The sequence below is a fragment of the Melanerpes formicivorus genome, unplaced genomic scaffold (assembly GCF_026170545.1).
Source record: "Melanerpes formicivorus ecotype bairdi unplaced genomic scaffold, bMelFor1.0.p_v2 SCAF_22, whole genome shotgun sequence".
NCBI classification, from domain to species: Eukaryota; Metazoa; Chordata; class Aves; order Piciformes; family Picidae; genus Melanerpes; species Melanerpes formicivorus.
In genome coordinates this window covers 12873574-12890804 of record NW_027142374.1, presented here as the reverse complement: position 1 = coordinate 12890804, position 17231 = coordinate 12873574, and the positions used below count along the sequence as shown (strand labels likewise).

The 17231-nt window shown below is 39.3% G+C and overlaps 1 protein-coding gene across 1 annotated transcript in view; it reads left to right on the top strand.

Annotated features, from left to right (window-relative positions):
• Positions 1–3216: 3216 nt before the first annotated feature.
• AFF2 (ALF transcription elongation factor 2) overlaps positions 3217–17231 on the top strand; it is a 438357-nt gene continuing 424342 nt past the window's right edge. The window contains exon 1 of the mRNA XM_068152207.1: positions 3217–3242. Within this exon, the coding sequence (XP_068008308.1) occupies positions 3232–3242 (11 nt within the window). The 5' untranslated portion in view covers positions 3217–3231. The remainder of the gene's footprint in view (positions 3243–17231) is intronic.

The window sequence follows — 17231 nt, the reverse complement described above, 5'->3', positions numbered from 1 at the left end:
TAGCAAAAGTCTCTTTGAATGACATGATTATAGAGAATCATATTCTGAGCAAAGAGACTGGTAGAGACAGACAACTGGGATTGCTGAGCATCTGCATTAGCTTTTGCCTGCACTTAAGAGCAGCTGAATGAAATCTACTTGCTGGATTCCGTTTTTAACCTGCAAAAGTAGGTGCCTGTATCTGACCTTCTCAACCACTAGCTTATGCTTATGGGGCAAAAGAGAGGCAAAGTAATGTGCCAAAGGGCCTAAAGACAAAGGAAAAGGTGGCATTACTCTTTCCCAAGTTCCTATGCTGGAAGTTTTGGATGCACTGGCTAGGTCCAAACTTGTTGCTACAATGGATGAGCCGAGCTGCACCATCTTTCCTAGCAGAGCATTCTTAGCTGACCTGCAGTAGACAGTTGTTACGAAAGGGTGGGCAGCAAGCAGCTATAGCTTTTTAACTCTAAATGTAGCATTAGTGTTTCCTCATCATTTTTTTCAAGCAGCTGAGTAGAGTTAAACAGAGGAATAATCTGTCTTCCATCGCATCTTTTCTCATTGTTTGTCCTCTGTAAACATATGGCAGGCATCTCCATGATTAACTTTGAATTTGAGTCCCCTGTGATTTGGCTGATGCTAGTGATGCCTGTTTTTCATAGTTACTGTAGTATTTCACCTTCCATGATTACACCGTGCTCAGCTATGGCACCAAACAATCAGCTTAAATTGCGTGTTGGCAACTACAAAGTAATTGAGATCTTTTTTTTCAGGTTATAATGGATTGTGACAAACTCAGATGACAGCTCCAAAGCAGCTGTTACAGTCTACAGTTAGTGGTGTGCACTGAAGTGCTCTTGACCATGTATTTATGCAATAAACCCAATAGCTCCAAATTAGCTATTATGATCTATAAATTAAGTAATATATACCATTAAGAATGCAAAGATAAACCCAAAGGAGTCATTGTTATCTACTGTAGCAATGTTCATGTTCTTCAACCAACTTTTTTTCTTAGAATAATTGCTGTTCTGTTTGCTTAATGCTGTTAATAAGAAACACACAGCCAGTACTGAATGACATGCTCAGAATTTGCAAAGTCTGCACAAAATACTGTAGTCAGTTTAAAATATCATCTGTAGATCGTCTTGACAGGTTTGAGTTGTTACAGCATGAATCTCACATTTATGCAATTATTTGGAACAGCAGCAAGAGGTGTAACAAGTGACTGAATTTTCCTTCTTTTGTGGTCATCTTTACCAGCCAGAGCATTGTTTGCTTTACAGGCATCTCCACGTGGGCTGATGTTCAGGGCAGGAAGTTCAGGTCTTAGCACTAGTTTTATGAGTAGAATAATGACTCTAACACTTACCTGTTCCAGCTATTTTGCTGTTTCAGGACTACTCCTAGTGAAAAGGCTGATCTGGAGCTACCTGCAAGACCAGTCCCTTGGGTTTGTGGTCTTTTTGATCACATGTCTCTATGAGTCAAATATTTTTGAGCATGCACCCTTATTCTACTCTACTAATATGTACCACATAAAATATACACAAAGATAGTACTTGAAAAATGATGCAATGAAGATGGAATAAGCACTGGTTTAAATTCTTTTAGAAATTTGTAACGGTATGAAAAATACTTGCTTCCTTCCAATGTGTCCCCTTGAGGGCCTACACTCCTCTTATGAGACCCCTGCTTTAGTGTGGTACAAGAACAGACCTCACTCCCTTCCTTCTTTAAATATGATCTTCTGTGTTTTAATGCTCTTTACACTACTCAGTTTTCCCCACACAGATATCCTAAACATACAGGAAATGATAACCAATGAGTCAGGTATATGGCTATTTTTCTGTCCACCCTTCACCTTGTAATGACAAGCCTGTTACAGATATAGCAAGTTATTGACCACTATGAAAATGAAGAGTAGAACATAATTATTCTTAGGATGTGATGTGATTAAACTGCTTTAGAAAGCCCCTATAAACTGTAATAAAATTTGGGTTTGCTTATCATTACAGGTTAGGAAGGTATTCTCTACTCCTGCCCTGACATTATATATGCCATCAGTTGCAGAGTCCTGTCATTTGCTCCTCTGCTTCTTTATTTGAAGAAAAATGTGCTCATGCTTTCCAGTGAATGGAAATGACACTTGACTGAACCAGGTGGCACACTGGAAGGCATCATGCATCCCTCCAACCAATGCTTTTCACATCCACATTTAGCTCTTATTTGTCTCCTAGTGCATGAACTAGATCATCCACACATTAGCCTCCTCCTAGCTGTCACCTTTCTGAGCTCTGTGACTCCAGTTAAATAAAAGTACTCAGGCACTTAAGAGACCAGTGGTTTATGTCACAGGCTAAAGTGAAAAGAGGTAGAGCTTCCTCTGCAGCCAAGCCTCCCAAAGTTGTAAAGCTGCTCAGACCTGTTTTACTCATACTTACTTCTGCTGAGCAAGGGGAGAATTCTGCCAATCTGAGTAGGGAAGCCTCAGAGAAAAGAATAATTATTTCTTGATTCATTCAGACAAGCAGCTGAAAAGGGTTTTGTCTCCTTTCAGATTTGATTGTCTTCTTACAAAAGCTGTGGACTTGTTGACAGCAGTGTAGGCAAACCTACTATTAATGCATTTCTTTGGGTTTGTGATAGCCTCCTCCTTCTATTCTAGTCATGGCTTGATGTATTGGAAGAATACAGTTTGAAACTGACTGATGTTTTGGAGGATAAGAAACCACATACCAGATCCAGAAAAGTCCAGTATTGAATTAAGGTTTTATGGAATTCTGTGGGACTGCTGGGTATTATGTATAGTCTTAGGTTGCTCAATCATTTTTGCATTTGTTTTAATTTACCATCCTTTGGGGGTTCTGTAGTAATCCTTGATACTTTGTCTTTGAAATACTGTTGATTATGTAAAACTATTCTTGAAAGAAGAGATTTTAAGAAGTATCTTGGAGGAGGAGATTGAGATTGCTGCATGGAAAACACTTGCCACTAGCCCTTTACTTTTCAGTGGCTGATCCAGGTGAAGATGATGAACCTGATGATTAGGCCACCACACCTCAGTGAAAAAGAAGTAAAAAGCAAGATGAGAGAGCAGAAATGTTATGGATTGTCTGCAGCTGGTAAGGAAGATAAGTATTCTGCATTCACACAGCCCCATAGCACTTTGCTCCACTCAGTGCTTTCATTTTGAAGCTGGCATGATGGAAGCAGATTCAACTGAACCCATGGCACCAAGTATCATCGATGGCTAAGAGGTAAGAAAGAGATTGATCTAGGCAGTTGATAACAATATGTTCTTTTGTATCTCCTGGACTTTTGAACAGCAGTGGATATAGCAGAGCTGATGAAGAGGAGAGAAAATAGAGCTGTTTAATCTACTTGGTGATTAGCCTGTGAGAAGGAGAAGAGTAAACTGCATGAGCTTCTTTTGCCTAGTTTAGCCATCTACCTCCCTACAGTCTCTTTGTTCTTTGTGGTGTAGCTTGTTACTTGTTTTATCCCCTTCACCATTTTGTAAGGAAGGAAGGGCAACCTGGTTAATGATAGCTAGTTTGTGTGTCTGGGCTCCTTGACAGAGCAAGTTAAGAGTGGGAAAATTAACCCTTGGTGGGAAGAATAAGAGAACCTCCTCTTGCTGGAGGATGTAGCCAGGGAAGAGGTATACCAGGGAAAGCAGAGGACAGGTTGTTGTGGTGATGGCTTACATGCAGAGTGGATTTCTGGGAGCAGAAACTTCTTGGCTCACTTGTGTGGAAAGGTGGAGTATTAGGTCTATGTTTCAGGTAGGTAAAAGGAGAGTGTATCTGGAGCACAGTGAGTAGATCTGAAGGTGCTTAAAGTCTTGCTCTTGTGTCAGTGAGCTCAATGGTGTAGCTCAAACCAATTTGTGACTACAGCAAACAGGAATTGGGAAAATCAGCTCTTCTTTATTACCTGTGATTCAGAATTTTTTACCATTTCCATAAGTGGCCTTCCAATATATCTGTGTGACACTTTCTGTGTTATGCCATGTAATTCTGAGATGAAAATCAATTAAAAGGAAATACGAGAAGGTATGATAGGAGAAGGAAAGCAGTAATTGCGTTTCCACCATAATACAAGCAAAACCAGTAGACTGTAAACAAAGGTTTGTGAATATCTATTTCTGCTGTTAGTCATTGCCATTGGTCCCTTTGTTTAAAAAAGACAGGGCCTGGACTCTGAGGTTGTGACAGCCTCTGTTCAAAACATGCAAACAGCTTGACCAGTACCATTCGGAGGTATTAACTCTGCAACAACATATGCCATTCATCTAATGGTAATTGGTTTTGTAAAGACTATTTTTACATATGATTGCACAGGACAAAAAATTAGAAATTTAAAAGAAAAAATGGATCATCAAAGCTGTTGCACTTAGGGTTTGGCTCTGGATCCAAAATATTTATGAATTGATGCTGACGTAAATTTCTTGGGAAACATTCATTCACAAGTTTGATTGCTTTAAAAAAAAATGCCATCTACTGAAGAAATAAGTTATGAAAGAATCAAGTTTCATACAAGGAGCCCTGGAAAACAAGCCTACAAATGACAAAACACACTATTTGGAGCCCAGATGGCTGCATAAAATAAATAGCCATTTCCTCAGTGGAAGCATAGGCAATTTGGCTGTGTGAAGCTACAATTCCAGCAGAGATCCCTGAAACAGATGTGAATATTGCTTGTGCATGAAAACTTTAGTAAAAAGCAAGATGCTCAGGTACCATGAATGTAATGACTGACAACCTCACATTTCTTTGTCTGTAGGAGAGATATGTGCTTAAAACCTTAAGATGACTGCTGTAGAGCTTGGAACATAAATGCACATGTTATAATGAGCTAACACATGTGACTGCCTAAGATGCTGGGGACATTTTGCTAATTTTGCCTTAGCTGTAGCTGGTAGCCCAGTGAAATATATTTAAAACAAGAAGAAAAATTGAAGCTGAACTGAAATATCAATAGAAATATATAGATATAGATAAATATAAAGGTATGATATCTTTATGTAGAGAAGAAAGAATGCATGAATCACTCTTTCTTTATGTCAGGTAACCTTAAAAACTGTTCTGTTTTCATGTGTCTATCAAGAGTGTGTGTTTATTTCTGATGTACTTGATCAAACTAAGTAAGCCCCTGATTAGAGGCAAGCCCTACTTGTCTTTTCCTCAGGTGGTTATATTCTTGACTCATGTGGCTCAGAGCAGCAGACACTTGAGTGTGTTTACTGACCTCAAGATACCCTAGTAATCTCCCACATCGAACTAAGTTACCTTATAAAAAGGAAAAAAGATAAAATACTTAAGGGTGAAAGGACCTTGATACTTGAAAGAGATTAACAGAATATGTAAACCATTGCAGGAGATCTGATAAACGTGTGGCAGAGAGCTACTGCTGTCTCTGCTGGACAATGTTGGAACTACTTAGCTTGAAACTGTATCTTTGAGTGTGTCGACTATCCTTGATTGTGTTTACTCTCCTTCCGAACAAGCAGTAGATATATGCTCTCTTGATAAAGGTTCTGGGATCTCACCCCAGCCTTTATAGCCTGGCTCTGAGTCATCTTGTTGCTCAGCTTAGTGACAACTTCTGAAAGGGTACTGCTTATTGCAACAGTATAAAGCCTCTGTCTTCTAAGGCTTAGTGTTTCTTGAGTAGAGCATCATAATTAAGACTCCTAAATCATTCACTTGGCTGATCTCCTTCAGAATAGCTCTGTCTCTGCTACATTTTCCCCATCTGCAATAACAGACATATGCCTGTGCAGGAAACTGATATCTTCAGCTAAAAGTCTAGTACCAAATACACATTTTTTTAAAAAGAAAGCATCAGAAATCTTTCCAAAAAGAAATAGCTTTGCTCTATGCTAAATTGCAGAATCTCTGCTGTCACATGATACTGCTTCTCTAAACACACCTAAGTCAGCTGGCTCAACAAGCTAAACACCACACATCCCAGTATTAATTTCAGCAATCTTGACACCTCTGTACCATAGTGTTACACTTCTTAACTCAGCTGTCAGCATGCAGTAAATGTAATGGTACTGTCAGCCCACACAGTCTAAGGCTTAGTATCACAAGGAGAGAGTTTTCTATGCTCACTCTGAGAAATTCCATTTTTATATGCTTTCTACATTCACAATAACAATGGACTGTTTGCCACCCAGTTAATGTCTAGTGCTAATATTGTAATAAACACTTATTTGCTGAGTCTTCCTCTCTAAAGAATCCCTTTCTTTGCTGTAGAACCAAAAAAAGTGTTCTTTCAGTCGTTCTTTCAGTTTCAGAGGAAACACACATCTACTGGAAATTCTTACAACTGGGACACCTGTTAGCCTGACCAATGAGACAATAAAATCAGACTCAAATTGCTTTATTCAGTAAAGATAAGTAGATAAAATCACAGAAAATAAAGTCACAGTAAATTCTTGCTCCATTCACAGCTGTTAGTTTAATGGAATTGCCTTTCTCATGAAAAGCACAGCTGCTCCAGCCCTGCCTGCAGTATGTATGGGTGCATGGGCTGGGAGGGGACTCTGGTGCTCCAGCAACACTTGTCCTAAGCAGGCAGGGCTGCCATTAAAAATCACTCCAATTAGACTATACATCTAGAGCTAGAGCAAGCTGTTGAGTATTTTGACCAAATCATACTGGTGCCCATTTGGTTGGAAGCTCATCTGGGAGCTTGATTTATAAATAGCTCAGCATGTTTGCTGGCAGACCACTGTCCATCAGGCTGTAGCAGATCTTGTGCAACTTCTTCCATTCTGCCTCTTAATACCATCAATACTTTTCCTTGTTGCAAGTGAGCATTTGTCCTCATGAACTGGTAGAACTTTGCAAACCACACTGTTAGCCTTGGTGCAGAAAAGTTATTGGCGTCTTGTGTTTGCAGATATTGGGGCCCACATCTTTTCAGGTTCAATTAGTTGTGTGTAGAAATGCAGTGTTAGACATGGATTCAATTTGTGAGTCTGCTCAGTAGTTAAACGTATAGTGCTTTTTTCTCTACTTTACTCCATCATCTGTCAGACACACAATAGTACTCTAAGCCTTAGTCTGCCATTTCTAAATGAGAATAATAAACCCCCTTATCTCACAGGAAAATGGTGAAAATAAGTCAGTTGGTGTATTGGAAATGGTCTGATGTTGCACTGGCAAGCACAGAAACAATGCTGCTTTTAGAACTTGGTCTAAATAGTATGTAAAAAACCAAGGCTCTAGACCAGTAATGAACAGTGACAGAAGGAGAAATTATTGAATCGTTGCTCATTTAGTGAATGTGATTCCTGCTGTGCAATGGATGAAATTTGCCCTGTGGGGAAAATAGAAAGGAACAGGATAATTCTTACAAAAACAAGAGTGACTTATGGTTGCAGAGACAAGCTTCAGTTTAGCATTTCCTCACTTTTGAGTGGTAAGTGTGGCCATCCAAAGACATTTCAGAAAATACTGTGTGGGTGTTTGATTTGGGTGGTTTTCCAGCGTTTGAAAAGAGAACTTAATTTGTAGCAGTTCTGTCCTGATGCATTGTTCTAGTATCTACTGGAAGTAACAGTTGATTGAAAGTGCTGAAATGCATAAATCCACAGGTATCTCCTTCACTTCAGCTAAGAGAAGCTGCTTAGATGGTATTCTATCACCTTCTGCACAGGGAGATGTTGTGGGGAAATACGAGCTTTGTCACAAACAAATGGAGCTTCTAACGTGGTGGAAGAGGGAACCAGTACTGAAAGTCATAGTACTTGGGTGAGCAGTCAGAAGTATCCTCAGAGTAACAGAACCACAGAATATATTTGGTTGGAAGAGACCTTCAAGGTCATCTAATTCAACTTCCAACCCAGCACTGCAGGGTCAACACACCATTTAAGAACCTCCAGGGATGGTGATTCCAACACTGCCCTGGGCAGACTATTTAATGTTTGTTCCTTCTCACTTTTAGCTTGGTTCAATCAAGGAATGAAACTGAAAGACTTAGTCCACCTTAGATGAATAAACTGGTTTGTGAAAAACAGGATGGATCATAACTTTCTAAATGCCAATGGATTTTCATGGGGATGTCACGAAGTAGCCTTCTCTTAGTTTTCAAACCTTTTCCTAAATGTGTTTTCTGAGATGGATTCATTTGGGTTTTTAATGTTGAAGAAGCAGTTGCTAGAATTTTGTGACACAGGTAAAATATCTTCTTTTCCTTGATATCATCCTTGGAAAATGCAGAAATGCTTTGCGTGGTTTTCTCCACTATGGCCACTGTGAAAACTTTGCCCCAAATATAATAGAGAGATAGTTACAATAGAGATAAATTGTAAACAATTGAACACAGAAACTTCTAATGAGAGGTGTCAAGAAATATTAATAATAGACATTACTTCAGCCATGCCTGTAATAATGCATGATAGGATATCTAAGGTAAATAGATGCAAGTGCAAAGTGAGGCAAATGTATGTATTCATCTCTTACATTTTAATGGGACTAATTAATGAGGCTGGCATGCTTTTGAAAATGCTTTAATTTATTCTTTGATTAAAAAGTAGGAGTCTCATTAGTACAAAAATATCCTTTCTGAGTTATACTTCTGGAGTGTATAAAACAGATCAGTGCTGATATAAACTGGGAATTTCGAAATTATTGTTTACATTGCATACTATTTCTGCATCATTCATTGTGGATTCACATCATAATTAGTTTGCTCTGTTTTCCCTGCAGTGAGCTTGACTGGAAATGGGAAAGTCTCCTGGTTTTAACTGTTGCACCTGGTTGCTTTTTTACTTTCAGACATTGGCCATAAGGCATTTATTATTTTTATCTATTTGTTTCAATGAGAAAGAGAGAGGAGGAAAAAAAAAATCTGCTGCTGTATTTGATTTATCAAACAACTTCTTTTCAGTTTTGGCCAGTTTTATGTAAGGTGACCTTTGCGTTTGTGGAACGGTGTTTTGATTATAAAACGCTGCTTTGGCTAGCTCAGAACTGTGGGCATATACCTTAATTTACATTATTCCCCTGCAGACCTCATTTGGGGGAAAAGGATCTAGTGCAGCCATTCCGCTTTAATGCCAGGTTCTGTAATTAGTATCTGCCTTCTATTTTCTCACTATTTGGATTTATTGATATTAAATAATGGGGGGGGGGGAAGGAAATGCTGTTCCCACTACAGATATACATGGGGTGACACCATTCATGGAAGTAACTGGATATGGCTCCAGAAGGAGCAATGTAGATGCACCTTTGGATAAATGCATGATTCTGATATTTCTGTGCCTTACTTTGATGGATAAAATTCTCCCTAGGCTAGAGGGTTTATGAGGTCTTTACATTACTAAAACATCCTTGAGCTAAAGCTAAAATCCTGCCAGCTTTCAAGAATTCCATCTAGATAGAAAAGAATTTGAATGTGTTGCCTTGCCAGGTAATAGTCCTGTAATTCCTACATCAGCTGCCTGCATTTCTGCAGGTTGTCAGCCAGAGCAGGGCTGTCCTCAATCATGTTGTGCTGTTCTAGCCCTTCTACTCACCAGCCTTCACCTTTCCTTTCTGCCTGACATTTGCAAAGCAGTGGAGGAGGGAAATTGTTGTTTAGACTGAAGAGTTCCTGGTTTCTGCCAGCCTGCTAATGTTCTGCATGTTGTCCTTTCTTGTATCCCTTGAAACTGTCACAGAAGTAAGGAAGATAATGGTGTGGTCACCTGCTGTAGAGCTCAACCTTAAAGCAGCTGAAAATGCTGTGAATTGAACAGTGGCTTATTGCTTTTAAGGAGACTTTTGTGTGTGTGTGTGTCTTTCTGCTGCACAATATTCAGTCTCTGAAGTGAAGTTTCAATCTTCCCTGTTCTTTGCTTACCCATGTTGTGTGGCCAGGAAGATGGTTGTGACAAAGGGAGAAGGATTTTCCTTATAGAAAAGCAGGATAAGATCCAGAGCGTCGTCTTGGCTAAGTAGAACAGATGGGAAGCATACAGCTTTGCCCTCCTCAGCAGGTTAGAATCTGGTGGCTTGCGCATGAGATTTAATGTGGATATGAATAAATAATAGAGAGAAGAGAAGGAAATATTTGCTGAAAAGAGAGTTTACAGAGTGATATGACTGATAAATCAATCCGAAAATACTTCCTTGTCGAGACTAATTTTTCAGCTCCTTTGACAGCAGCTAGTGTCCCAATTTGAAGGGCTCTCTGTAGCTTTCACTCCCACTATTCCTCCACATCCCAGCAATGTTACATCTCCCAATTTTGCAAACACAGAGCTCTTCCTTGTGTAAGGAAAATAAATTAGCAATTTAGAAATGTTGAGCAGAGACAACTCATCAAAGAGGAGTCCAGAGCTGTGTGAGTGGCAGCACTATCTTACAAGTTCTATAAATACTTGATGTCACTCCATGCACATCTTCCTTGGATTTTGCATTTATTTCTCCCTGCATTATACACCAACATGGGTAGCAAAATATGAAAAAGAGGAGACAGCAGAGATTAGGGGCTGGAAACATTTTCACAGCAGTATCTTGTCAGCTTTCCAGCACACTCTGACTTATCGAGATCCAAACACTCACAGCTGGTGCATATTTTAATGCCAAATGACTGGCATGGCTGAAATTGGAATTCACAGTCTCTCAATGCACTGTACTAGCGCATTTAGTCAGCACATTGCTTTTGTGTGACTCTTTTAAAGTTAAGTTACATTTCAATGAGGGTATTTTTATGGAGGCACTGTGAACTTGCACGGAAGAGTGTGTGGCTTGGTGTGCCAAGTGGCTGTATGTCTGATTAAAATTAGAAGTAAAACAACATGAAAAACCCTGCTAATTTACTACCCTAAAATTGTCAATTAGAGCAGTGCCAAGCAGTCTGGCAAGAGCTCCAGTTCTTCCAAAAGGCAAAAGAACAGTGCCAACTTTGAAGCAAAGGAAAGCTGAGGAAATATTTGTCAACTCTATATAATAACTGGTCACGTAATAATTGGGCAGTAAATTCTCTAACCTGAGCTGTTTGGGGGAGGGACTTTAAATATCTTTAGTTTGCTATCAGTGTGTTCTTTATCATTGGTATTGCAATGGGCAGTTGTGCAACTCAGTGCTGAGCTGCATGTTCTACATTGCCATGTTTCCTGGACATCTCAGTGTATGATGTTGAATGATCTTTGAAATTCAAAGTAATTCATCAGTTTCTTACAATGACCCTAGAGGAAAGAAATTATTTAGGACAAACTGCTTCAACAAGGTGATAATTGGTGTGTATTGGTCCTCTGAAATTCAGAGGCCAGAAAGATGAAGGCCATTTCTGGGTTTCAGAAGTACAGTTCAGTTCTGTAGTAAGATGTTGCCATGACTTTGATTTCCTGAGCACACCACAAAGTACCACTGTGAAGTAAGGGTCCACCCAAGAACAGGTCCTCTAGCAGAGCTATTGAGGTTGTCATCCTCCTAATGATACTGCTGGAAAGGGTTGTGTCATGCAATATGGGCTATTTGGGAGCTTAGGAAGATCCCAAACACTGTCTAAACTATTCTAGAATCATGGAGCAACTCAGATTTAGTTCATTAAAATTCTTGCTAGACTGTGAACTGAATCCAACTCAATTCAATGGAAGCAAGATCTCACGATGAGAGATGCTTTTGAACTCTCCAGACCTACAAGAGTTTTCAGTTTTTTTTCATGTGATCCATATGTTTGCAAGCAATTATTACACTGGATTAATTTGACACAGAGGGAGGCAACAAATCAACCAGTACTTCTATTATAACCCAGATTTTCTGGGACTTTGTTACCTGCTTTCTCTGGGCTTGTTTTGTTTGTTTTTTAATCTTGAATTTTAGCTTATTTTAATGACTGCATTAGATTCAAACGTTAAGGATGAACAAAACACAGCATATGCACCAGTGTTAAAAAATGGTTAAATATACCCTTTAGTAAAAAAGCTGGGGAGGAAACAATAGAGAAGGTAAGTGAAGACACTGTCAAGAAGTAGAGCCAGTTATTGAAGAACATGTGGAAAACAAAATGAGCAACAGGTGGTATAGGATACTAAGTGGAACAGAGGAGTTCAGGCCAACACTCTCACACATTGAACTGGACAAACTCAATCCTTCATTAACTTCTTTCCCTCATCATGCAAATCTGTCCCAGGACAGAAAGAGATGTTTCAATGAGTCATGGGAAGATACAGTCAAAAATTGAAGTAAGTAGGAAAGGGTGGTAAAGGGAAAGAACTTTGACTTGTTTCACAAGAGTAGTTTGGTTTGGTTTTAGTTTGCCTTTTTTTGTTTCTTTCTTCCCCCCCCCCCCCTTGGAGGCTGGTCTGAGACAAATGAGAACCAGATTGGCTAGCTGTTGTGTCTGCTCTGTGTCAAGAGCTTATGCCTCAGAAACTAGTGAGGTTCAACTCTGGGATCTCAGCAAGGCCTGAAGTCTGACTATTCTGTAATCTGAAAGAAAAGAAAAAAACAAAGCACAACAACAAAACCACAGTGTCTATTTTTTCCTAGGGTTCAAATCATGTACAACTCTCAGTGATGTTTCACTACCACCTTCAGTGGAAACAAAACCAGACCATGAACAGTGTATTTTACTGTTATTATTGAATGTACTATGTATAAGGGAGAGGGAAAAGAAAAATGCCAGTGCTGTAGGAACAAGTCTGAGCTCTTTCACAAAGACCTTTCTGGTCATCAAGAAAAGCTGAGGTAGCACAAGGACCAAATCGTCTGTATTCTCCACTTGCACGCAGCATGTTTAGGGTTTGGAAGTTCCATCTTGGTGGAGTGCAGAAACAATTATTTATGTGCAAAAAACAGACCCCTACCAAATAATCTAGAACAGCTGCTTCTTTTGATATTAAATTCAGTGGGAACAGGAATAGGGCCATGATGAGTCCGTATAAAAGTGCAATGATCTTTGGCATAAGCATTTACATTTTACTCTCAGTTTCAAATTCATGTTCCCTTCTTAAGGCTTCCATTCCTGTACTGATTCGAGACAGGGTATATGCCAACTGTAGTTCTTCACATGCCTCTTATATTGCAGATATTTAATGAGCTTTAACATAATTTATTACCAGTAGAGAGCAGTCTGAGATTAGAATTAATATTGGGCCTTGCATGAGGAAAATATCATGGCTGAGCCATATGTAAATACACAGTACAGAATTAAACTGATTAATTTCTAAGCATATGTCAGATGTAATTGTAAAAGTAGCTTATTTTTGTCAGTTGGGTCCTTAAAAAGCAAAGAGTTGAAACTTTTGAATATAGCCTAAAATGAAAGAATACATAGTAGTGTTCTTAAACAGCGTAAATTTTGAAGGTGTGACTGCTAGAGGTCATATTACTTTGTTTCCCTTCCCTTGTTTAAAACCAGATCTGTTGTAAATAGTATTTATAGTCATGGTTTTCCTTAGTTTCTGAGCTTGAAGCTTGCCTTGGTGAACACTGAGTAGAGCATTACGTTGTTGTCTTCATTTCAGCTCCCTGAAATTATTTTTATTCATTTTCAAATTACAGACATAAAGCCTGTTTTTCATCAGTAACTTCATACAGTGTTTCATTCATCCTCTTGAAAGATGCAAGAAGTAAAAATCATTGCCAAAATCAATAAACGAAAAGTATCGGCTTTCAATCTCGTCCTGTTTAGAAGACATTAATCTACATACTAGATCATGTCATCATTACAGTTCTGTCCATCTTGCAGTTTTCATTCGTTTTTTTGTACCTTGTCTTCTAGTTATATTGGTCTTTCTGTACTTGAAGGGTTTGGTTTTAAATGATGTTTTGGTTTGTTGCTTCACCATATAGCAGTCGGTGCTCTAATGTTGCTGCACGACCCAGCAGACAGATGGTGCTGTTAAGGGTGGATCGCCAAAATCTTTAACTCCTGAGTTTAATTTCTCTGGCAGTATGAGCAGCAGCGTACCAAGCCATAAAGAAAGATAGATATGTTTATACTGTACAGTAAGCTTCAGTGCCTGGAGCTGCATCTAAACAGATTTTATTTTTCTTAGGCTTCTGCTCTCTTATGACTGCACCTTGCCTTTTGTGTGTTTTTCTTGTGGTTTCTTCTTTCTTTTGTGCATCTTTCTGTGTGGTTTTCTTGGGGTTTCCTGTGCTAGGATACTCTGTCATCCTCTCCACCAGGGCAAGAACTCTCATATTCTGCAATGAAATGGTGGGAAAGAAACTGCTTGACCTACCTCTTCCTGGCATAGGGCAGAGATATCAAGTGAAGTTAAAGCACAGCTGAGATTTACTCCAATACAGATACCATAGGGCATGGATGACAGGTTTGTATATGGATGGTCAGGTGGCTCAGGCAAAAGAAAGCAAGTAGGAACAGAGCTGAATCAAGAGTGCAATCACCTGTCTCTGGAGACATGAAACAGTAGGTGTGTATTGTGTATATATTCATTAGTGTTGCAACAAACAAATGTGTGACCCATCCCTCCAAATGTCTAATCCAAGTTGACTCCTTTCATCACTGAAGAGCCTTTTAAGACTTCTCCAAAAAAAAGTTCAGCTTACTTTCAACTCCACAAGGCATCAACAGACTGATGTGGGCCTACAGGAATCTTTCTAAGCATAAAAACTCACTGATAATGACAACTTCTTTAAAATGGCATCATATAGTCCTTAAAGCTGAGGAATGTGTGCATGGCCTGCCAAGAACTAATGCACAGTTGTCTTTACAAGATTCTGGTGGGGAAAAGGGAGATTGGGGTGTTTGCATACTTGGTGAAATGGGAAAGGAAATCAATACTAAATGAGAATTTGATTTGTGCTGTGATTGTTTATACAACCCCAGTGTGTCAGTTAGGGGAAGAGCATAGATTAGACACATGTTGAATTGTAGTCTTTTATTCTAGTTTTTGTGTATGTTTTTAGGAAAACCAATTGAGAAACAGCTTCATTTTAAGGAAGCAATGATGTGATACTCTAACTGAGCACAGTTACAATGAAACAAACCCCCAAACCTTAAGGAAACTGAGGAGGCTGAGAAGAGACCTTACCACTCTCTCAATCACTCTGCAATAGGACATGAGGAAACAGCCTCAAATTGCACCAGGGGAGGTTTACACTGCACATCAGGGGGAAAAAAAATCTTCACCAAAAGGGTTGTGAAACAAGTTACCCAGGGAAGTGATGGAGTCATCACCTGTGGAGGTATTTAAAGGATGTGTAGATGTGGTGCTGAGGGACATGGTTTAATGGTGGACTTGGCAGTGCTAGGTAATGGTTGGACTCAATGATCTTAATAGTCTTTTTGAACCTAAAGGATTCTATAATTCTAAGACTTTGTTTTCAGTCTGAATCAAAATTATTCATTTGGCCCTTTTGTACTTGATGTGCACTAAGGATGTACTGTGCTTGATATTTTCCAGTGTGTTACATTGATACATATAAAAACACAAGCCTGAGACAGCAAGACCTTACCAAAAGCACTGGCAGGGCAGACACACCAGGACTGAAAAGTGTACATGTTAATTGTGTCCACAGTCCTGCACTAGAATGCTTATTAGCCTTTAGACAGAAACTGATTTCATCACAGCTTAAACTTTCCTTACAGAATCTGCTTGGTATGCTATTTGTTACATCTGTGCAGAGGATTAAGTAGTTAATTGCCAACCACTTTTGATTCCAGACTTCTTGTTTATATATTCGTAGGTTTTCCTATTTGAATGACATAAATAACCGAGGCAGAGACCTAGCTTGCAGGAGCCTATCTTGGTCTTTATCATTGAACAGAAGCTGTCACTTCATGGGTGCGGTTCACTTGTTTCTTTCATGTATTTCTTGCTCTAGCGTCAGCCAAGCCTCATCCCATGAGAACTCGTGGTTGCTGTTTTTCTCAGTGCTTCCTTATCTCAGGTTCCAGGGTTGTCTTTTTTTAGCTCTCTTGTTGTGTTGTAATCTCTCCATAGACTCCCTGAAATACAGTGCAATAGGGCAGCTGAGGGGCATTGTTTGACTCTGTGTCTTGGCTTGGATATGTTTAACCTCTCTGGTGGTGTGGGGAAATTGATAATTAAAGATGAGAGGCTTGTTGCTGTAGCATAATGTAGGGATACTTTAGAATCAGAAAGCAAGCATCACAATGCTCAGGAGGAAATTAAAGTTCAAGAATGTCCTCATTATTAATCACTTGCATTATTTATTTCTTTGACAAAAATTATCTGTATTTTCTGACTCTGCATGAATATTTACAGCTAAAAAACCAAACCGATGTATTCTTTTAACACAGTTTTCTCTTAATGGCACTGCTGTGCTGTAGATGCCCATAGGAATCACACTTGGGGGGAAGATTTATATCTAAATTCTCCAGCAATAAAATAAGAACATTTGTTTGAAAAGATTTGCCTAAATTTTATGTGTAATCTGTAGATTATAAATTCTTGGAGATAGAGAATGCCTTTTATTCTGTGCGAGTAGGGTACCTAGAACAATAGTGTCATTGTAAGCGACTGTAGCTGAATAGATATTGAAACCTAATATTTCAACAGCAACAGTACTCCAAATGTGTTTTGAAAGATGATATATAAAGGCTCTTGCAAGCCTGTAGTTTGTAAACAATATAAAAATAAAAAATATGACACTTCCTTTGCCTTTCCCTCTGTCCAAATACTCAAAGCAAACATAAAATCCTGAGCCTAGGGAAAGCAGCATTACAAAATACTCTGCTAACACGAAAGAGCTTGTAGTAACAGCTTTACCCTTGTGTTTGTGCATCTTAATACAGCTTCAGTTACACCTGACTATGGTATTTCCTCACTTGTAAAGCACTCAGGTGTGCTTAGCATAGTTTTGTTTTAAATATGGAATATAAATAGTGCTGTTCAGAGAGCTGTTCATCTGGCAACAGAGGTTACCAGGTTCAGCATATTACCTTCTGTTCAGAGGGTAGCAGAAATGGTTTTGGAGATGGAGTAGCGGAGTTGGTTCTCAGGCTTGTGCTGAGACAAATGCTGCACAAAGTGGCTGAACACAGCCAACTCCTCTGCTCCTTTGGAGTCTGCACCTCATCTGCAGACGACCAACACATGCTTGCAGGACAGCAGCGGAAGAACGGGAAGCAGGTTACACAGTTGCCTCATGGCAAAAGCTCCTTTGCCCCTGTGTTTCCACTTGACAGCACAAGTAGAAGCACTGGCTAGCTGAAGAGATCATGTCAGGTCTGAATTGAAGAGCAAATGCTACATGCAGCCTGCTGCTCTGGCAGAATGGAGAAAATCCAGGAAGAAACAAATGCAG